The sequence below is a fragment of the Lampetra fluviatilis genome, chromosome 2 (assembly GCF_964198595.1).
Source record: "Lampetra fluviatilis chromosome 2, kcLamFluv1.1, whole genome shotgun sequence".
NCBI classification, from domain to species: Eukaryota; Metazoa; Chordata; class Hyperoartia; order Petromyzontiformes; family Petromyzontidae; genus Lampetra; species Lampetra fluviatilis.
In genome coordinates, this window is record NC_136276.1 from 1,847,080 (window position 1) to 1,868,581 (window position 21,502).

Consider the following 21,502-nt stretch of genomic DNA (forward strand, 5'->3'; position numbering starts at 1 on the left):
TGTAACCAGGTAAGGCCCACTGAGCTACGAAATGGTTATTTTCTCTCGTTTTCAGAAGCGACCTGGCTATCACAAGCGATAACTCAACAAAGTGGCTTATCAAGTTGAAATGTATTGCAGCCAAACAGTCTAAACGCACTTCGATTTCAATTGTGGAGGGAAAAACCGGGAGGACCCGGAGAAAAATCCACGTGGCCACGGGGAGACACGCAAACTCAAAAATACGCAACAGCCGTCAGGCTCGGGATTCGAACCCACGACCTCCCGTATACCAGGCGAGGTAGTTAACATCTCGCCGTCACGGCGCCCTCTGTCAGGCTAAACGGTGTTGGGGGGGGGGTGTGTCTCACCTTGAGGTCGTACTTGCAGTGCACGCTCAGGTGGGGGCTGAAGACGTTGCGTGTCACCACCAGGTAGGTGTCGGCGCCGTCCACGCCCAGCCGGTACATCCCGAGAAACTGCGGCAGCAGCGTGTTCCCGTGGCACTCCACCACGTACTGTGGGCACAGTCGCCGCGCGCAGCGCTCGTCAGCACCGCGAGAGCCACGCTGGCTCACCCACGCGCGCACGCTGGCTCACCCACGCGCACACGCACACACACGCACACACACACACAGTGCTGCTATACTGCGGCGGTATCCACCGTAAAGCGCTGTCCGCTTCACAGCGGTCGTTATAAGAGCCCCTGACATCATTGGCAAGAATAGGCAATTGTCTCCGAATTTGCTAAAATCCGAACAAAAATTTCCCATTGATAATTACTCAAGTTGGATTAACCACCGCAATCATCGCCACCCCTACTGCCAAAATATTGCTCGTTTGCAGGCCAGGAGTTGAGTCGCTTGTGTGCCCGCAGGAACAGCTGCCACTGGCGGTGCCCTTCCAAATGTGTCGCTGCGATGCAAGGTAGCCCGAGACGCCCCGGCGTGGCGGGAGGGAGCTCAATCTCTACGTCCCAACCGGTTCAAGCCTCCCGTGAACCACTGCGAACCCCCCTCCCCCCTCTCCCAGTCGCCGCCCACTGTGAAAACAGACATCGCTCCGACGTGCAGTAGCAGCAGCGGCCCTGATGCAGCCTCATCCTCCCCCCATCCTCATCTCTCCAGATTCCCTTTTGCTCCATTTTCCTTCCCATTCCCATTCTTTTCCCATTATTTATCTTCTCCCTTCATCCGATGATGATCATGATAATGATAACAAGTGCCAATACGATATTGGCACTCGAAATGTACTGCTACAGAAGGATGCTGCATCTAAGCTGGACCGGAAGAGTGACCAACGTAAAAGTAAAATAAAAAGGTTGCACAGAGAAGAAGACGACCTGATGATGCAGGCAGCGATGAGAAGGAAACGTGCAACTATTTGGAAACGTACGTACGATGGACGACAAGAGGAAAATTAAAAAGTGTTGTTTGGATAAATGGAAGGAACCGGAAAGAGAGGAAGACCTAACGGCGAATGGCTTGATGACGACGACAGAGACTGGTGCTGAAAAGATGTGGCCACGACTTGAGCATATTGGCACGAGACGGAGAGAGGGGAAAGTGGAAACAAATCACAAAACGTGCAGTGGACACCTCCTCCGGTCTCTCTGCCCCACGGACCGTGGACGATGACGACGATCGTCAATTATCGCCGTCGCGGTTACCGTGGTGCGCGCAAGCGCTCGCCCCATCTCCGTGCGCACCTGGTGGTATTTCATGAGGATCGTGTGCATGTCGGCCACGTCTTCCCCCACGATGGTCTTCACCACGAACCGGCGGTCGTACGTCGTGAAGACGCGCGCGCCGCTGCGGCCCCGCGCGTCGCTGTTCACCGGGGCGCGGCTCGTCAGCGAGACCTGCGCCGGCACAGACCGGGCGACGCGTCACCGGCCGTCGACAGCGTCGCCCTCGGTGGCGGCGGTATTGTCGACGACGGCATCCTCATTGTCGGCGTCGTCGTTGGCGTCATCGTAAGAAGCAGCAGCATCGTCGTTAATAGCAGTGGCAGGGGCACCGTGATCAGCAGCGGCGGCATTGCCATCATCAGCAGCACCACGATTATCGTCCTTTCTTATCATCAGCATTCGTGTGGCAGCGACGGCATCACCAACATCAGCAGCAGCGTCAGTAACAGAAGCAGCTTCACTGCGATCGCCCACCACCGCCATCGTCGTGACGATCATCATCAGCAGCATCATCATTAGTGGCAGCAGCAGCATCATGATCATAAACTAAAACAATTTTTTATGTTACCAGGTAACGCCCACTGCGCTGTATAGCTCTTTCTCAGAAGCGACCTAGCGACAAATGGTAGCTCATTGGGAAGTTTATAGCAACAAAATATTCTAAACGCATGTTTCTAAATGTCGAGGGAAAACCCGGAGGATTCGGAGAAAAATCCACACTACCAAGGGGAAATAAAACACGCAAACTCCTGCAGACCAGGTGAGGTAGCTAACATCTCGCCACCGTGGTGCCCCACCACAATCATCATCATCATCATCCACATTAGTACAAGAACGCAGATAATACATCTCCTTCATATATCCGTCCGTCCACGTAAAACAGATAAAAGATACTTTTTAACACTTCCCATCAACCACACGGCCTGGGAGCATTGCTAATTATCCACAGCAACGCCACTGCTCAGTTTGCGTTACACATTTGGGCAGCACTCTTCCCAGACGACTCACGGAGGGTGCGTGTACGTAGGCCGTTCGCGAGCGCCTATCAAAAAGTCTGACGTGTCGCCCATGCGGGGTGGGCAATTGCGTTTGCGCCACACGACCCTGACCACCACCTTTGTCTCTCTCCGCCTGGCAACAGACACGAGGGTTTTCAAGCGACGGAGGAGTTTGTTTTTCTTATACTCCGTTCCGTTAGGCGCGACGCTCGGGTTGTTTTTTGTTTGTTTGCGATTTGTAACGCTGCTCGCGGGAGCGCACTCGGCACCACGTGGCGATTTACAAAAACAAGCACGGATTTTGCCAGCTCAGCAGCACGGGGGAAGTGTGCAGACGCACGTGCACATGGACAGACTCACAGACACGCACTCACAGACTCGCACACACATACACACGCACATTCACACACGGACAAAATCATGGACACAAAACAACAGCCACAACCGCCGTTCCCCACTAAGTGGCATGTGACGTCACCACGGCTCCTGTGCCAGGCCAGGTGCACTTTGAGGCCACGTGAAGTGTCGAAGGCTGATAGAAGGTCACGGAACAGACCCAGCAGGTGCCATGGGTTGACCGAATGAGATGAATGACAGATTCATCAACTGTGCTCCCCACTGCCAAATTTCTGCATTTTTTCCACCTGGCGCTATGCTCGTTGTTGTGAGCGTCGCTCCATTGCCCTGTTGGAGGGCAACTGGCTGCAATCAGCTCCACATCCTTCTGTACCACATCAGCCCATCTCCTTTCTAGCTCGTGCCATGCCCGTTTAGCCCACTCTATCCAGCCAAACAGAAGCTACTTTGGAATGTGTTGACTGGGAATCCGGGCTACGTGACCCAGCCAACACAGCCTCGCCTGCCGAAAGAGCTCACGGATGCCACTGTGTCCAAGTCTTTCAAGGATGTGCAAGCTCCTCACGCAATCCAGTCTGGCTGAAGCCAGGATGGATCGTAGACAGGCCAGCCTGAATGTTTCAAACTGGCGCAGATATTCCTTAAAGAGGGCTCCACGTTTTGTAAGCATATCATGCGCGCGCACACACACACACACTCTAGCACACACACTCGCGCACACGTGCACGTGTATGTGTTAGAGGGTGCGCGCGTGTGTATGTGTGTGTGTGTGCTCGAGGGCACGCGCGTGTGTGTGTGCGCTAGAGGGTGCGCACGCGTGTGTGAAGGTTATTTTGGGCGCGTGTATTTATGTGGCGTGAAGGTCGGTGCTAAGAGCTCGGAGCTGCGGCCTCCTCAACATGCAGGGGGGTAATCCGGGTGTCACGGTGCAGGGGGATCAGGTACACGCACACACAGCTATGGCTCCTGGCACAGTTGCATGTGTCACACACACACACGTTACTAGTTATGTTTGCCTAACATGTGTGTGTTCGTGGGAGTGTGGTGGTGCTTGCTAACAGAACTTGCCCCAACATTCTTTCAGCGCTATACGGGGGGACCTTTGTCTTTGTAGCGTTCAGCGCGCTGCGCTATGAACCAGGCAGACCCAAGTTTGATTCGCGCTCACGATCACCGACACCCGTGACGATTATCTGAACGGGTCCTGGGCCTCCCCTAGGTGGACTCAACCTGAAATGAGTACCTGTTGTGCGGTGTGTAAACATCGCCACTGGTGAGACCAAGGAGGCCGTGCCTGGTGCTGGCCACCAAACCCCCTCGTGTGCCGTGCCGGCCTTCATAAGTGCTCGCTAACAGCACTTGCCACAACAGTCTGTTAAGACTATACGGGGGATCTTTGTCTTCATGTTCATGTAGCCATATCTGTTTGTGTGTACCTGTGTATGTGTGCACGTAGTTGTGTATGTGTGCATGTCATCTCAGTCAGTCGACCCGTGGCACCTGCTGGATCTGCCCCGTGACCTCCTGCCGGCGGGCGTTCGACACTTCACGTGGCCTCAAGGTGCACATGGCCTGGCACAAGCGTCGTGGTCACGTCACCGCCACTTAGTAGCGAATGGCGGTTGTTGTTGTAGCTGTGTGTGTGTGTGCGCATAGCTGTGTAAGCGTGCGTGTTCACGTACCTAGCTGTGTGTGCGCGAACAGGGGTTGCCCCAAAAGTCAAAACACCCTGTGTGAATCACCCAGATATGTCTGTCCGTCCCGCGCGTGACGTCACTCCACATGAGGCCCACCCCCCGCGTGACGTCACTCCACACGAGCCCCTCCCCCTCATTAATATTCATGAGTGGGTTGATTTTTACATAAGCGCAAAGATGAATAAAATAATTTATTATGCAAAATCGCTTCAAAGTGATGGTAAAAAATAAATCTAGGCAGCACAGTGCTTCATCCGTGCGTAACGTCACTGCAATAATTAATATTCATGCCTACGTGGCAATTGACACTAACACACATGAAGGTCGTGCACTCCACATGCCACACCCCTCCCCTCATTAATAACCATGAGCGGGTGACGTCACTCCACATGCCGCACCCCTCCCCAATAACCATGAGCGGGTGACGTCACTCCACATGCCGCACCCCTCCCCAATAACCATTAGCGGGTGACGTCACTCCACATGGGGCACCCCCCCCCCCTCATTTATAATCATGAGCTGAACAATTTTTCTATTGAATATTTCAGATTTACTGCAATATTCACCCGTCCATGGACATGCAAAAAAGCTCGTAACCCTGTGTGTGTCCTCACTTTTGGGCCACGCTGTATGGCTGTGTCTGCACCTCGTGCTAAAGCCACAACCCACCACTAGCCCCCCCCTTCCCTCTGGCAGGAAGCTTCGTCCGGAATCAATCTTTCGTTGACAAAACCGTTTCTGTTTTACTGCGAGCATTAATATTTCATGCAGTGGTGCATTTACAAAGATCTCCCCCCCCCCCTGTATGGCCTTCAGCTGCAGACTGCCGGGCAGAACCTACGAAGGCCCGAATGGCACACGAGGGGGGCTGGTGTCGCCACGACCACGCCCGGCCGCCTTTGTCTCCCCCAGTGCTGATGTATACGCACCGCACCAGGTACTCGCTATAGGCTGAGTCGACCTAGGGGAGACCGAGGACCGGTGGGAACATTTTCCACTGCTATTAGCCGTGAGCGGGAATCGAGATTAGGTCACCGGGTCCGTAATGCAGTGCGCTAACCACTGAGTCACCGCTCCCCCACACCCCCACAAATACAATATACAGTATATATAGAGTATGGAGCAGCCCCCCACTTCTGCCTCCCAATAACACAACTAAGGGTAACACGGAGAGATAACGTTATTCGTGCGGCGTTACCGAGGCATTTGTTAACGTTCTGTATTTCGTGTTTTGTACAGTGCCGCTGAAGGAAATTGCTTCACATTTTGTACGCTTGTGTTGCGCGTGACTAAGAGGCGTGTGTGCGTTCCGCGTTCCGTAGTTTTGTGGAAAGGAAGGAAGGAAACTGCTTCATATTGTGAACGAGTGTGCTTTGTGTTGCGACGGCACTTGATTAACTTTGGGTATTAGAGAGGCTGAAGCTCCCATCGCACATTTCGACATTTCTCCTGCACGGTATCAATGCCACAGCCTGCCCCTGACGCGCCCCTCCCCCTCTCTCTATCCCAACCCACGAGTTGACAGTGGCTGGTGGAGACTCCGTATCGTGCGCTGAATAATGCATCGGTAATGCGTTTCCTTGTGGAACTCTGGGGCATCGCGAATGAAACCAATCCGGCATTAACTAATTCATCACCTTCACTTGCGGTGAATTATTCACTCGTTCATCATTCGATCCTTAAGTGCAACAGACTCGCGCACAAAGGCAAAGATCCACCCGCGTAGCCTTAACAGACTGTTTGGGGGCAAGTGCTGCTAGCGAGTAGCAGCACCGATGGAATCCGGCACGGCACACGAGGGGGTGGGTGGCCAGCACCACGCCCGGCCGCCTTTGTCTCCCCAGTGGCGATGTTTCATTCACACCACACCAGCCACTCCATGCCATTGTAATACATTATTACAATGGCATTGTAAATATTGTAATCCATTACGGATTTACATACGGCATTTACAACTGTAGCCGATCTATAGCTCTGCCGTGATTGGTCTAAGAGCTAGATCGACCGCTTCCGATTGGCTGGCAAGGAACACTGCCCCCCCACTGGATTCGGAGCGATAGCTTTTGGTTGAGAATTTGCCAACAGGGACAAGCAACTCCTGAGCAACAGAGTTTCCGGCAATTCCGGGAACCTTTCACTGCACCCGGTGTGTCTTGGGGCAAAGGCAGCCAAAGGGGGACCCTACAGGCTGAGCCAAACACGCGCCCCGCCTTGAGGGTCACAGCTTGTTTTGGGATTTTGGTTATTGTTTATTCGTTTCGCTGGTATCCATGCGGGTGCCTGTATGGGGGGGGGGGAGGGTGGTGAGTGCATCCGAGGACAGACGGAGAATCTCACTGTGCGGTCAGAGCAGTGCGGTGCGCGTGGTGTGTGGTTCAGTGTGTGCGTCTATGCTGAACTTCTTTCGCACCGTACATCGCGGGGAGCGGTGGTGCAGCGGTTAGCACGCTGCGCTACGAACCCGGCGACCCGAATTCTATTCACGCTCACGGCCAACATCAATTACGATTATCTGACCCGGACGTGGGCCTCCACTAGGTCGACACAGCCTTAAATGAGTATCTGTTGCGCTGGGGACACAAAGGTAAGAGCCGGGTGTGGCGCTGACTCACCACCACCTCATTGGCTGTGCCGGTCTTAATAGGTGCTCGCTAAAACAACACTCGACCCAGCGGTCTGTTCATGTTATACTGGCGGTCATTGTCTTTGGTGCAGTGTCGTGTGACTGTGGTACGCTTTGTGTGCCACGATGACGTGCGGTGTGGGGCACGCTGCGAGTAGTATGCGTGCGTCAGTGTGACTTACTCGGTGTGTCCACGTGAGTGTGCGCGTGGGGAGTGGTAGTGCAGCGGATAGCGCTGCGCTACGAACCCAGCGGCCCAAGTTCGTTTCCCGCTCACGGCCAACACCGGTGGCGATTATCTGAGCCGGTCCTGGGCCTCCCCTAGGTCGACTCGGCCACAAATGAGTGCCGTTTCCGGCCTTCAGGAGGTGTCTGCTTTGTGCGTGCGTCGTAGCGGCTCAGTGTGAGTTAGCGTGGTCCACCGTACAGTGTCTCAGCGGGGACCCGGTGCAATGCCGTGAAGCTCGACTCAACGTCGCAGCCAAATGCAGCGTCCACGCACCAGGTACTCCTGCTCGCTGACGCCAAACCGCTCGCGAAGGTTGCGGAACACCACAGGGCAGTACTCCTTGAACTTGAAGCGGCTGGGCATGTTCTCTCTGTGCCGACAGACACACGCCCGCAAGAGACAGGTGGGGGAAGGTCAGGTGAGAGGGCAGAGGTCAAGGAAACTGCAGGTCACACGCCCAGAGCGTGCAGCAGCAGTTGACTGATTGACCCCAACTTCACACCGCTCCGTGTCAACGCCCCTTTGCCTCCGACTCGCAGGTAAACAAAAACTAAAGTTTTGTTAGACACGGGGCAATCTAAGAATGCCTTGCTGAGGTTCAGGTGCGTGACGAGTCGCACCCGCACCTCCGATTAGCACGGTTGGCTACGTACGGTGCGAAAAATGTTCAACATACGTACATACAGTGGTGCAACAAGATCGTCATAATTGTCGGGTTACAATTCAATTCAGGAATCGGTTTCCTTTCGTCTCGTTTCCACCGTCTTGTTTATGTCGTTCGGTTTTTTTTTATCTCACACGCACGATTTGGCACGCATACCGCCAGTTTACATTTTTTTATTGACGAGGAGGACTTTATGGAGACGATGTGAAATACCTTAACGCTCGCAGCTTGGCAAGTAAAGCGAATGAAATAACAAGCGGCCATCATGTCACACCTAAATGAAACTCCACATTTGCCGTTGAGTGAGGCCACACGGTAGTGTTATGTATGTGTATGTTGAATTTCTTTAGCACCGTACGTAGCCAACAGTGTTAATCGGAGGTGCGGGGGAAGGACAACAAACTCAGGACAAAAATCAGTTCTAAAAAAAATGCATTTTCAATCTACAGTACATTTAAAAGTGCATAGCTCCTACGGCTTTCTCATATCGGAAGGAAGAGCGCGTTCCAGATGGCCGCAGAAGCACAACTGAAAGCGCGCGATGCGGTAACTGTCTTTTGTTCGATGGCTCGCGAAAAATCATTGTCGTTAACACTCCAACACCTGACGCGATTGCCACGTTTACAAAGACATGTTTTTATTAAATACGTGCCACTGTCCTGAGCAATGAAGCTCATTCTCACCCATGGCGTGAGACTTTTCACGGCTGCATCCAACATGACCGGGCGACGAGGTTTTTCGCTCAAACCGATTCCAGCTTCATCAGGGCTGGCGAGCCCAAAAGTAAAAGTGAACCTTTGAAATAAAATGTGATTCTAATCACGGCTATGGAAATCTCATTGCAGGCAAAACGCCGTGTCATTTACAGATAACAAGTTCCAGAAAGTATGCCCAAATAACACATTTCTGTCTATTAGACACTTTACAGGGCGTTTGCCCTCAAAAACACTGTATACGTGTAACAGCCGACATTTCAGACAACGGGGCCTTGCATAGGGCGGAAGACAGAGTTTTGTTGACAACTGTGTTGAGTTGTTGTTTGTGAATTTCATGAAGAGGCTTTCACACAACCAATATGATTTGTGAGAATATTTTTTGGGTTAGACCGTGGAACCCAAAAGTTGTTTTAGTACAAATAATTTTATTTGCGCTTTGTGCACCCACTGCCAATAGGATAAGAATTATACTTTACTATTTTTTTTATTTTACCAGGTAAGGCCCACTGAGCTACGTAGCTCTTTTTCAGAAGCGACCTGGCCACAAATCATAGCACAACGAAGTGGCTTATCACATGGAAATATGAAGCAGCCAAATACTGTACTCTAAACGCATGATGTTGATTCTAAATGTGGAGGGAACAACGGGAGGACCCAGATAAAAATCCACGCGACCACAGGGAGAACTTGCAAACTCCAAATAGACAGCAGGCATCAGGGTCGGGATCGAACCCACGACCTCCTGGATACAAGGTCGCCGCCGCCCCTGCGGTGGCAAGATGTTATTAACTGTTATCTTACATCATGTCTATAAATGGGAGGTGCCCCGGTAATAAACTTGACAACCCCGAAAATCTCACGGCTCAAGAGGGCAGGCTTTCGCCTTACGATTAGCGCCACGCGAAGCGGATGAAAGTGGGGAATCAGTAAGTTCGATGCGTGGCGATCTGCGGGCGAGATACAAAATAAAAAATTATCAAACCTGGATTGTGAAATGCTCCGAAGAAGTGAGCGTGGATGTGCTTCTGCGACCGTCTGGAACGCTCTTCCTTCAGATATTAGGAAGCCGCTGGAGCTATATGCACTTTTAAATGATCTAGATTGAAAACTCATTTCTTTAGAACTGCTTTGTGTTTGGTTTGTTGTCCTTTTCCTGCACCTCCAATTAGCACGGTTGGCTACGTACGGTGTGAAAGGAGTTCAACATATTTCGATTTAAAGCTTTTGTGACTGCAGGGATTCATCTTCTTGGTTCTACGTGACTTTACCGAAAGAACCAAGAAGATGAGTTCAACATACATACGCACATTAAATTAACGATAAATATCAGCCATCTGCTAGGCATGTGGCATGTGTTGGGGTTCTATTATACATTCTTGCGCACGACAGCAACGGGGTTTCAGGAGCAGCGGCAGGAACTTCGCTTTGGCTTTCAAACGGAACCGACCGCACGCCGCGTGGGTTATCGAGTCTCCCCATCGCATTGACGAGAGAACGCTGTCCAGGTAGATTCACGCTCGGCCCACGGCAGTGCGCCGACTGAACGCGCCACGTAGACTATTGATATTTACCCCCCCCCGCACCTCGGATGAGCACAGTTGGCTACGTACGGTGCGAAAAAAGTCCAACATACGTACGTATGTTTAGCAGAAACTTCCACCCCACACTGCTCACCCTCCACCCCCATCCTTACGCATTCATTCACAAAGAAGACTGTAAATTTAAGTTCGGTGAAGGATTTTCTTTTTTCTATTCTCTGGCAGAGATGACGAGACAAGACTGACATTTTGGCAGGCCTGGCCTTTCATGCAATCACGCTTCCCCCCCCCTCTTATTGACAATATAATACCCCAGTTGTATTTATAGCAACTGACACATTCCGTGAAAGGTGAAGGCGCAGCCCCGCAACTGCTCGCCCACGCCACCGCTGGCGGAAGTGCCTCCACTCGAGCGAGCTCTGCAGAACCCCGTCGAGGGTTACTTGGTCTACTCTTCCACGCTGGCTGCACGTCGTGTAAGACGTGGGATTCGCCCACGTCTTACCCCACCACACGCCACCTGGTGATCGACGGAACTGTGGTGTGTCCATGTGGACTGCTGGGTGGACAGAGGCGAGTGGGGAGGGGAGGGTGGGGGGGGTGATTTAAGAATCCTGCCCATTGTTTCAGCTGCCGCTCCGGGGGATCGTATCGAACGCGGCGAGCTCTGCAACTCAAGCGCGGTGTGCCAACCACCGTACACCAGGGCGGCAACCCACACGACTCTCCGTCATCGCCCTTGCCCACTCCGCACACCCTCCTCCACTGCTCCAGCAGCACACGCACGCACACGTGCGCGCGCTCACAATCTCACGCTCGCACGTACCCGCGCGGTACGCGCAGGCAGGCAGGCTCGCACACAAAACACCCGATAAGAGATTTCTAACGAGGTCGTGGCGGGATTTGTCGAGGCTGATAAGGGCCAGAGAGTCGGTGCCAAGCGGCCGGGCTCGAGAGCGCGTTTCGTCTGTTTCCGCGCGATAGCGAACTCCCCGGCCTGGGCCGCAGCGGAGTGCGAGTGGCCACACAAAGAGCGCGCGGGCGGAGGAGTAGCGACGTGAAGCCAACAAACGTGCTAGGGACAGAGAGACGCGCACGGGAGGGCGGGAGAGACACGGGAGAGAGAGAGACGGGCGGGAGAGACACGGGCGGGAGAGACATGGGCGGGAGAGACACGTGTGCTAGAGGAAGCCACACGGGAGAGCCGTGGGTTGGGAGAGAGAGACACGGGCAGGAGAATGGGACGTGTGGGAGGAACTCTTTTTTTGTCCATAGATACACCGAATAATTCGTAGACACCCAACTATAATAACAGGGAGCAAGGAGGCGAGCTTTGGATTTGACGATTGGGATTTTTGAGAATAATTTCGGATGTCTTTTGAGAGTTTCAGGTTATTGGCATGACATGCCACGTGTCCAAGTTCTTTTTCGTTTTTGTTCCTTTTTTGGTGACCCGGGACGCCTGAGCAACCGGGACTCATGGCCCGGTGGTCTGTCGAGCCCTCGGCTGGGTAAACAAAACAAACCTGAAACCCCCAAAAAAACTGACGTCACCCTGCGCCACGTGACACCATTCTGGACGGAAAAAGCATGGGGGGAGATGTCATATTCGTCGTAAAATTAAACTAAAACTAAATTTTACTTTTATTTTTATTATACCAAGTAAGGCCCACCGAGCTGCTAAGTAGCTCTTCTTTAGGAGCGACCTGGCCACAAACGACAGCTCTACGAAGAGGCTTTTCACGTGGAAATCTAGAGCAGCCAAACACTCTAAACGCATGTTTCTAAATGTGGAGGCGAAAAATGGAAGACCTGGAGAAAAAGCCACGCGACCACAGGGAGGACACGCAACCTCCAACTACACAGACGTCGGGGTCGGAATCGAACCAACGACCTCCTGCAAACCAGGCAAAGGAGTTAACATCTCGCCACCGTGGCGCCCTTTTTACCCCCCAGGGGGGCCCTGGAGGGGGGCCCTGAAGAACTCCCTCCTAGTAGAAGAGGCTCTTCTGCCAGCAGTGTCGTGAACAAGCAATTTCAGCGCTCCACCTTTACCTTTGTTACCGGACATGGCAGATGCCAACCGATGACAATAATGATCGTAACAACATGACTGTAAAAAGACACACACAAACACAACAACAACAATAACAAAAACGCATAACTCGCAGCACACGCCGCCAGTGGTGGCTGTTACAGATGAAACAATCCGAAGTGTGTTCCAACGGTAAAGTTGCTCAACTCAATCTGATAAAAACGAAAAAAAAACCCCACCGCGATTTTGTCATCGATTAAGCCACGTCATAGGCAACCCGGTGACCGACAGCGACCGTTCTCTATCCACTGCTGGCTGCAGAATCATCAGGGGGGAGAGAGGCAATAACGTCGAAGAGCAACCGTGCAGTCGACGCATGTCCTTCGTCAAGAGCGCAACCACAAAACAACGACCTCGCCTGGTGTACAGGAGGTCGTGGGTTCGATCCCGACCCTGACGCCTGCTACTGCTGCTGTATATTTGTAGTTTGCAGTGGTCTCTCCCTCTCCCCCCGTGGTCGCGTGGATTTTTCTCCGGATCCTCCGGTTTTCCGCCCTCCACATTTAGAATCAACGTCACGCGTTCAGAGTATTTTGCTGTTGCTATAAATTTCCACGTGAGGATGACGACGATGAGCCTCTTCGTTGAGCTGTCGTTTGTGGTCGCCAGGTCGCTTCTGAAAAAGAGCTACATAGCTCAGTGGGCCTTGCCCGGTGAAATAAAAAACTGTTGAGTTTCATTTCAGTAAATATCTGGGTGTGTGCACTCCGGGTTGGCGGCACAAACGAAGATAAAAAAAAACACGCCACAGAGACGAGGGCGACACATTGCTGCGACAATTAGAAATACGATGCACTCCGATTCACACGGCCGCCCGGCCCTCCTGCTGCCTCCGAGCGAAGGTGGCGTCCGTGAGCGGCGAAACGCGGATGGACGATGATGACGATGGTGATGAATGGTGATGATATCCTCGTTATTATCCTGACAAGATAATAACGTGTGATCGATTAGGAGGTATGTGCGTGTGTGTAGGATGTGTGTGTGATTTATTAGGGGTGTGCGTGTGTAGGATGTGTGTGTGGGACCTATTTGGGGGGTTGTCTGTGTGTAGCGTGTGTGTGTAGGATGCGCCTGTGTGTATGATCTATTTGGGGGTTGTCTTGTTTGTAGGGTGCGTCTGTGTGCGTCTGCTGTTGACTGCCAGTGGGGAGCACAGTTGGTGCATCACCCAGTCATCTCAGTTGGCTAACCCATAACACCTGGGTCTGTCTCGTGACCTGCCTCAAAGTGCAGCTAGCCTCGCACAAGCGCCATGGTGATGTCCACGCCATCGAGTGGCGCATGGCGGTGGTCGTCGTTGTTGTTGTTGTTGTTGACTGGGTGGAGAGTACATGTATGCGTGTCGTTCAGGGGTCCGGCCGTGTGTCCGAGCGAGCGTTCCCCGACGCGGTTCGACCGCGTCACGTCCGGCGTCGCGTGCCCGACAATTCCCAAAGAAGCTGCCGGCATGCGCACGGAGTGCGAGAGCCCACACAACGCGCACGGGCAGAGTGCTCCATCACGCCGGCTCCGCGTGGTGCTGGGGGGGCCGACTGGTTGTTGTTGTTGTTGGTGGTGGTGGGCCTGCGTGCCCTCGCAGGGATTGCCTGGCTATTTTGGCGACCCCTCCGTCTATTGCGTCGTACTGTGGGTCAGCTGTGTGCGTGAGGCTCTCTCTCCGCACCCCTGGTTGTTTTGTTGTTATTGGCTGTAACCCCGAGGCACTTCGTGCATGCTGCCGTTTGTCGTTTACAAAATCATCGTTGGCCGTCTGGGCGGGCCATGAGTAATTCGATATGAATTAAGGAAAGCAATTAAATAAGCTGACACATAACCAACCCGACAGGGAAGCGTCCGTCTCATCGTCCCGATAAAACAACAGAGTCCTTTGGCCGAATCGGAGTTCTGCAGCAACGTTTTCCGCCAGCATTTGTTCAGCGCAACCAAAGCGCGCCCTGGAACGGTCTCGGCCTTCTGGGTTTCATCAGCAGGGTGTGCCGATGGCAATGACAACGATGGGTTGTTTGCTTGAACTCTGCCTGTACATCAGTGCAGGCCCCCTTGCGGAGCGCTGGGTTTTGTCCAGCTTCTCCCGTTTCCTTCCACAACGAGCAAAACATCCCCGATGCAGCAGGAGCCTCCCGAATGGTAAGGCCCACTGAGCGACACAGCTCTTTGTCAGAAGTCACCTGGCTATCACAAATTATAGCTCAACCAAGGGGCTTATCGGCATGTGGAAATTTATAGCAGCCAAATACTATAAACGGGTGTTGATTATTAATGCGGAGGGAAAAACCCGGAGGACCGAGGCAAAAATCCACGTGACCATGGGGAAAACACGCAAACTTCAAATACACAGGTGTCAGGGTTGAGATCGAACCCACAACCTCCTGTATACCAGGCGAGGTAGTTAACATCTCGCCACTGCAAAAGAGTCTTGAGACTCGGCGAGGCTTTCCTGGGCCAATGAAGGCTGACGTTTGAGTGCTGGATATAGGCCCCATTTAGTACAGTCGTGATCATAATAACAATGCCAATTATTTACCCGCGAAAGCCTCACTAAACCTATAACACCTGGTAAGCACCCCCCCGGTCATCACCCATCCCCGAGCATTATCCAGACTCACAACCTGCTTAGCTTCTGAGATCGGGTGAGATGGGGCGCATGTGCGGTGGTGATTCAGTCATATTGTGCGGTTGTGTGTGCTGTGAGCGATGTGTAAACATCGCTGCAAGGGAGACAAAGGCGGCCGGGGGTGGTGCTAGCCACCCACCCTCTCGTGTGCTGTGCTAGCCTTCGTTAGGTGCTCGCTAAAAGCACCTGCCCCAACAGTCTGCTCAGGCTAAACGGGGAAACGTTGCCGTGTTGTGCAAGAGGTTTGCCTGTTGTTGTGACCGGGTCGCGTTTAGGGGGTGCTGGTCTGCCCCCCCCCGCACCGCCACTGCTCCCCTCCCTCACCCCGCCACCCCCAGGCAGCTGTGAGGGCTCAGAAGCAACTTTGCCGCACCCGCGCTCCGACTCGTAAGCGGAGGAATTCCTGCCTGCCTCGTTCATCAACAGCTCGCACAGACACGCGCACAGACACGCGCGCACGCGTGTCTGTGCGCGCGTGCGCGAGCCAGCCGCACTAACTTACGCACACTCGTGCACACACGTTGTTCGCGAGCACCTATGAAGGCTGACACAGCACACGAGGGGGGTGGGTGGCCAGCGCCACGCCCGGCCGCCTTTGTCTCTCTCGTGGCGATGTTTACACACCGCACCGGGTACTCGTTTGAGCGCGAGTCGACCTACACAGACACGCACCGACATCTGTGCAGCGACACACCGAGGAATTAATACAAACAAATCCCCATACAGTGCAAAATAAATAACGAAGCCAACCAAATCGACGGAGTTGAGTAATGGGGCCCTTTATGCAACCCTTCCGCAGCGTGGTTGCAGCACGGCGGCTGGATGTTCGCAATGCGCGGTCTGACGAGCTCTGCTCTCAACCAGACCCACGCGGTGGGGGGGGGAGGGGGGGATGTGACCCACGGGAAGACTTATTCACAATTCATGGCTAATCGCTCGATGAAGCCGCTTGTTGTTGTTGTTGCTGTTGTAGTCATCGCCGGCGAAACGTCGCGGTACTCGAATTGTAAACATTTGCGGGTTTGACACTCCAACACGCTGAAGCGAGTGTTATTTTCGCGAGTCAAACGACACGTCGATATTTACGCGATCGAATCCTACCAACAAAAAACAACATTTATTCTGAATAATATTGGTCACGAAGAGCCTACTACCGCTGCGACTCCCGTGTTGAACTGGAGACATTCGAGCGGAATCCCTTCCAAGGCGATGCTGCGTGGGAGGCGGAGGCGGCCGCCCCGTCTTGGATCGTGCTGCCCAAATAATCCCCCGCCGCCGCTAATGACACGCTGCCAGGAATCGCGACAGAACGAGAAAACTCCAGCCGAGCGACGACACGGCGCGGCGGTGTCTTTGGAACGGAGCTGCTGCCCACAGTTAAAAAGTTTCTCGTCTAAAACCGCCACCCGTGGTTAATGGTGGGTTTAACAAGAATAAATAACTTCACAAGTGTCCGGGGGGTGGGGGGCGTGGAACACAAATAGCTGACAAGCGGCAATAAGATGCAATTTCAAGCCGACACGTTCCATTCGGAACGGTCTTTTGTTTAGAACGCGCGCAATAAAACATAATTGCCCGTTTACTGAACTAATGGGTGTTGAAAATAACAGCGAGTCCGAGTGCGTCGACAGTGATTATGACAATAAAGAGCGCGGCACGGCTCTTCTGTCCATTCACTGCCGGACGAAGGTCTCCCCGTACCGTTTCGGTGGTCGTAGAGGGGTGGTTTGACCATACTTCACCGCACTTGGGGGGGGCCCCAGGACCGGTTCAGCCGTGGCCGGGAATTGAACTCAGGTCACTGGGTTCAGAGCGGTGGTGGTTCGCTGGCTCATTGTGCCGCAGCGATGCCACGGTCACCAATAGGAGGTGATTTCTTTTTTTTGGGGGGGGGGCATCTGTAAATAATTCTGAGAGCTGTGGCGCTAATGTGCTGAGAAGCAAAAACTGTTCGTTATCATTGTGCACACACAGACACACACAGCCAAACATATAACAACACACACAGACACACACAGCCAAACATATACAACAACCGCCATTCGCCACTAAGAGGCGGTGACGTCGCCACGACGCTTGTGCCAGGCCATGTGCACGTTGAGGCCACGTGAAGTGTCACACGCCCGCTGGCAGGAGGTCACGGGACAGACCCAGGTGCCACGGGTCGGCTAACTAAGATGACTGGCTGATGCACCACCTGTGCCCCCTACTGTGACAACTTGCTGTGCTTTATCAACCCGGCGCTCCGCTCGTTGTTGTGAGCGTCGCTCCTCCGCCCTCCGTTGTTGTTGGAGGGCGACTGCCTCCAACTGCCCAGTAGCATCCTTCACGAGCCTCCTCCACAGAGGCCGATCTTGACACTGCTGGTACCAGTTATTGGCAAGTCCACTCAGCTCCACGTCCTTCTGTACCACATCACTCCATCTCTTCTCTAGCCCGTGCCGCGCCCGTTTCACCCCCTCGATCCGGCCGAACAAAATCTGTTTAGGCATGCGGTGGCTGGGCATGCAGGCTACGTGACCCAGCCAACGCAGCCTTGCCTGTCGGAAGAGCTCACCAAAGGGATTTTGTCCAGATCTTTCAAGGATTTGTGAGCTCCTCACACAATCCAGCCTGGTTAAACCCAGGATGGATAGTAGGCAGGCCAGCCTAAATGTTTCTAACCGGCAAAGATGTTCCATTAGTGGGGTCCACGTTTCTCAAGCATAGAGAAGGGAGGGAATGACCGTGGCTGAGAAGACCTGAAGCTTCGTGCGGAGCGACAGACCAGGTAGCTTCCACACAGCGTTACGCAACCGATGAAAAGATATTGCTGCTCGACTGATTCGGAGTGAGACCTCTGCTGTTAAACTGGAGCCGGTCATGAGCACACTGCCCAGGTATGGGAAACTCCACTGTCTTCACAACTGCCCCATCACCAATTGGGAGTTGTGGGGGTGACACACACACTGACATACACGCGAGAGGGGGGGTCACACCCAAACGAGCTCGTTCCACACCGAGCGGTGGTTCACTCGCACAAACCCGCTTGCTGTACTGCCACACGGCCACAAACGCCCAGCTGTCACGGCAGACCCAGCGTCAGCATCGACCCACCGCTGCTGTAATGAATTTCCCCCCATAATCATCATCATCATCACCATTATCATCATCATCCTCCCGATTACCGTATTCTCCGGTATGAGACGCCGCGGAAAGTAAGACGTACCGCAAAAACTTTGGCTTTAAAATAAAGAGGGGAACGGTGGGGGTTAGAAAGTGTGTCTTATAATCTGGAGAATACGGTATCATCATCCTTATTATGTAATCACAGCCACCACACCCTGTGTTGGCAAAGATGCCTAAAAGCACAAGTGATGGAAATGTAATACAATAACCGGGCAGGTCTGTAGGTATTAAATAAATTAAGGTGCCATATCAAGGAGTTCATATCATACGACAATATTAGCTCATACACTTACAGATTTAAACCAGCACTACACTGTTATCTGACTAGGGTGATGATTCAAGCATGGAACAATGCATCGATTTAAATAGATTTGTAAGACTGCGATCATCATCAGCCATTGTTTATCTGCTGCTGGATGAAGGCATCCCCCATGCCGTGGACCATCGCTAGCGGTTCAGTGCGGCCACTGGTCCATCTCGCTATCCATCGGATCTTGAGCGGAAGCATCGACCGCTCGCGACTCGAGCAAATCACGCGCGGGAGACTTCCTGCCGTTGAGTTTAGACGAACGGAGCAAGTGAAAAAAAAATCGCACAAACAAGACAAGGGAAGTGAAAAACGAGATAAAGCGAGGGCAGTAAAACATTTAGATGGACAAATCATCGATTCTTCCGGCAGCGGAGGAGAATAAGCAAACTCCCCCACTGAGCAGACGTTGACTGGGGGCTTCTAACAGAAAGCCTCGGGTTTCTGGAGCGGAGAATGAGTGGGACAGGAATAGAACACTCTGCGTGTGTGTGAGTGTCCGTCTCCGTGTGTGTCCGTCTCTGTCTAGCTCCGTGCCACTCTCTGTACCTCCTCTGTCTGTCGTTGTCTGTACCTCGCCGCCGCCTATCATCCCGTTCGTGCGGGGGGGGAGGGGACAACCCCGTATGGCTGCTGATGTAGATGCAGAGCAAGAGCTACAATTTCTCTCTCCGATCGAACATTTACACGCAAATTTCTCACTTTAACATCACTCGCCCTGCCCACTTCGTTTATGACCCTTGGGCTACACCCATTTCAAACCTTTAAAACAGCCTGCCTGATGGCGATTCCTTGTGTTGCGATCGAAACGTCGTGATATTTTAATTCATTTTCTATTCACTTCATTTTCATTTAAATTTTTTAAATTATTTTTTCTATCTACGTGACTTTACCGAATGACTCATAGAATAAAAAGATGTCACGTTCAGACCCCTCTCAGTGATGAGATAGGACAAAACCCCCCACTGCCCCCACATCTACCAAGCCCACCCCCCCCCCACCAAGGACGGACTCACTTGTTGAAGAGGTGGTTGTCCACCTTGGTCTTGGTGTGCGCCTTGAAGTCGTCGGGCAGTAGCATGACGCGTGCCGGCACATGCGCCAGCTCGTTGATCTGCCACAGACGACACAACGGGGGGGGGGGGGGGGCGGTGGCGGCGTGCCGATCAGCTTCGTTGGCCATCACGCCGGGCGCTCCACAGCAGCGAGCGCGGTGCTCAATTTGAACACATTACAGGGAATCCTCTACTTACGAACATTCGACTCACGAACTTTCAGAGAAACGAATAAACCTGTTCGTATGTCCAGTTGCCTGTTCGGACCGAGAATCACAAGTTCAACCGCCGCGCAATAGATGTTGGTGGTGGCATCTACATCTGCAGGACATGAGGAACCAGTGGCATCTACATATACAGGAGATTATTTAACTTTTGAAGCCATTCCCCGAGTTTAGTGCACACGCCGTACAACATGTTGGGAACCGACAGGAGTAAAGTTGGACTTACGAACAAATCGACTTACGGACAGACCTCTGGAACCTAACTCGTTCGTAAGTAGAGGAGTGTCTGCATTGTAATCTCAAGCTCCAAATATACAGCAGGCGTCAGGGTCCGGGATCGAACCCACGACCTCCTGTATACCAGGCGAGGTAGTTAACATCTCACCACCGATGCTGCTCCCCCGCCTACGCTGGGCTGCAGCAGGTCCACAAGCACAACTCAGTCTCAACACCACTGTGCTGCCTCGATAGCAAACGCATCCTTTTTCATAGCACTGTGAAAAAGGGCTGTTGCCCGAAACGTCGTCTATTGGACCGCTTCCATTCAAGCCCAGAGTGTCGCTGACTAACGTGCCGAGTCTTCTTTTTGGTTGCCGCTTTACATTCAGAGCAGCACCGCCAGCTGCAATCGCAACGACATTTGTCATCGAGATTCCTTACGCGCGACACAATTACAATAGTAATTAAGCGCGCCCTCCCCTCCGGGTGTGACCTGGTGATATCTGCGCGCGCGAGCGCAAAAATAAAAAAAGACTCGATCATCCTCACGTCAAGATCCGCGAGCATCCACGGGTTTTTTTAGAAGGGTCGTAACCTTTACTTAATTTCAGCCGGAGCGTTCCTGAACGCCGCTCCGAGAGTTCCTTTGGCCACGCCGCATCCATCGCGACCTTATGTTATCCTGAAAAACTAATTAATACTTGGTGGTGGTGGTGGTGCCGATGCGTTGCCAGGTGGGGCACAAGCACAAACACGAATAAACATTCAACACAATTGTCAATAACACTGTGGCCTTAAAAAGGAAAAATAATATAAATCTAATTAGGCGACGTTTTCGACAATGGCCTCTGCTTTACGTGCGACATTTTCTTGCAAGGCAGTGGTATCGACGGATGTGTTGTCGAGGTGTTTCATTTACTTATTCTCTCCGAAACCCGTTCGTCGTAGTGTGGGATAATATAGTAGAATAATATAGCTGTACTCCAGGTGGTAGTGCCTTATGCCAAGAATCCTTGCTCCAAGCCATATAACCGAGCGCGAGATGATGCCCTCGGTCCAATGATCCATTGATTAACAATGATCCCCAAGCTTGGGATAACTTGATAGAACAGTGATTGCGAGTTACTTGGTCTGCGAGTGTTTTGCAAGACGAGCAAACATTTTAAATAAATATGAATTTAATAAACGAGCGAGGTCTTGCAATACGAGTAGTATGTATACGCTTTGTCTGCCAAGCGTCACGTGATCACAACTGATATACCAGTGCTTTGATATACGAGTGCTTTGATATACGAGTGCTTTGGATTACAATCACGTTTCCGGAACGAA

General features: G+C 52.6%; 1 protein-coding gene across 1 annotated transcript in view; it reads right to left on the reverse strand.

The window, feature by feature from the left end:
- Positions 1-21,502, reverse strand: part of PIP4K2B (phosphatidylinositol-5-phosphate 4-kinase type 2 beta) — a 35,874-nt gene that overhangs the window by 10,510 nt on the left and 3,862 nt on the right. The window contains exons 3-6 of the mRNA XM_078866689.1: positions 19,692-19,789; positions 7,847-7,943; positions 1,688-1,840; positions 351-497 (exon numbers count right to left, since the gene is read on the reverse strand). Coding sequence (XP_078722815.1) covers positions 351-497; positions 1,688-1,840; positions 7,847-7,943; positions 19,692-19,789 — 495 coding nt within the window. The remainder of the gene's footprint in view (positions 1-350; positions 498-1,687; positions 1,841-7,846; positions 7,944-19,691; positions 19,790-21,502) is intronic.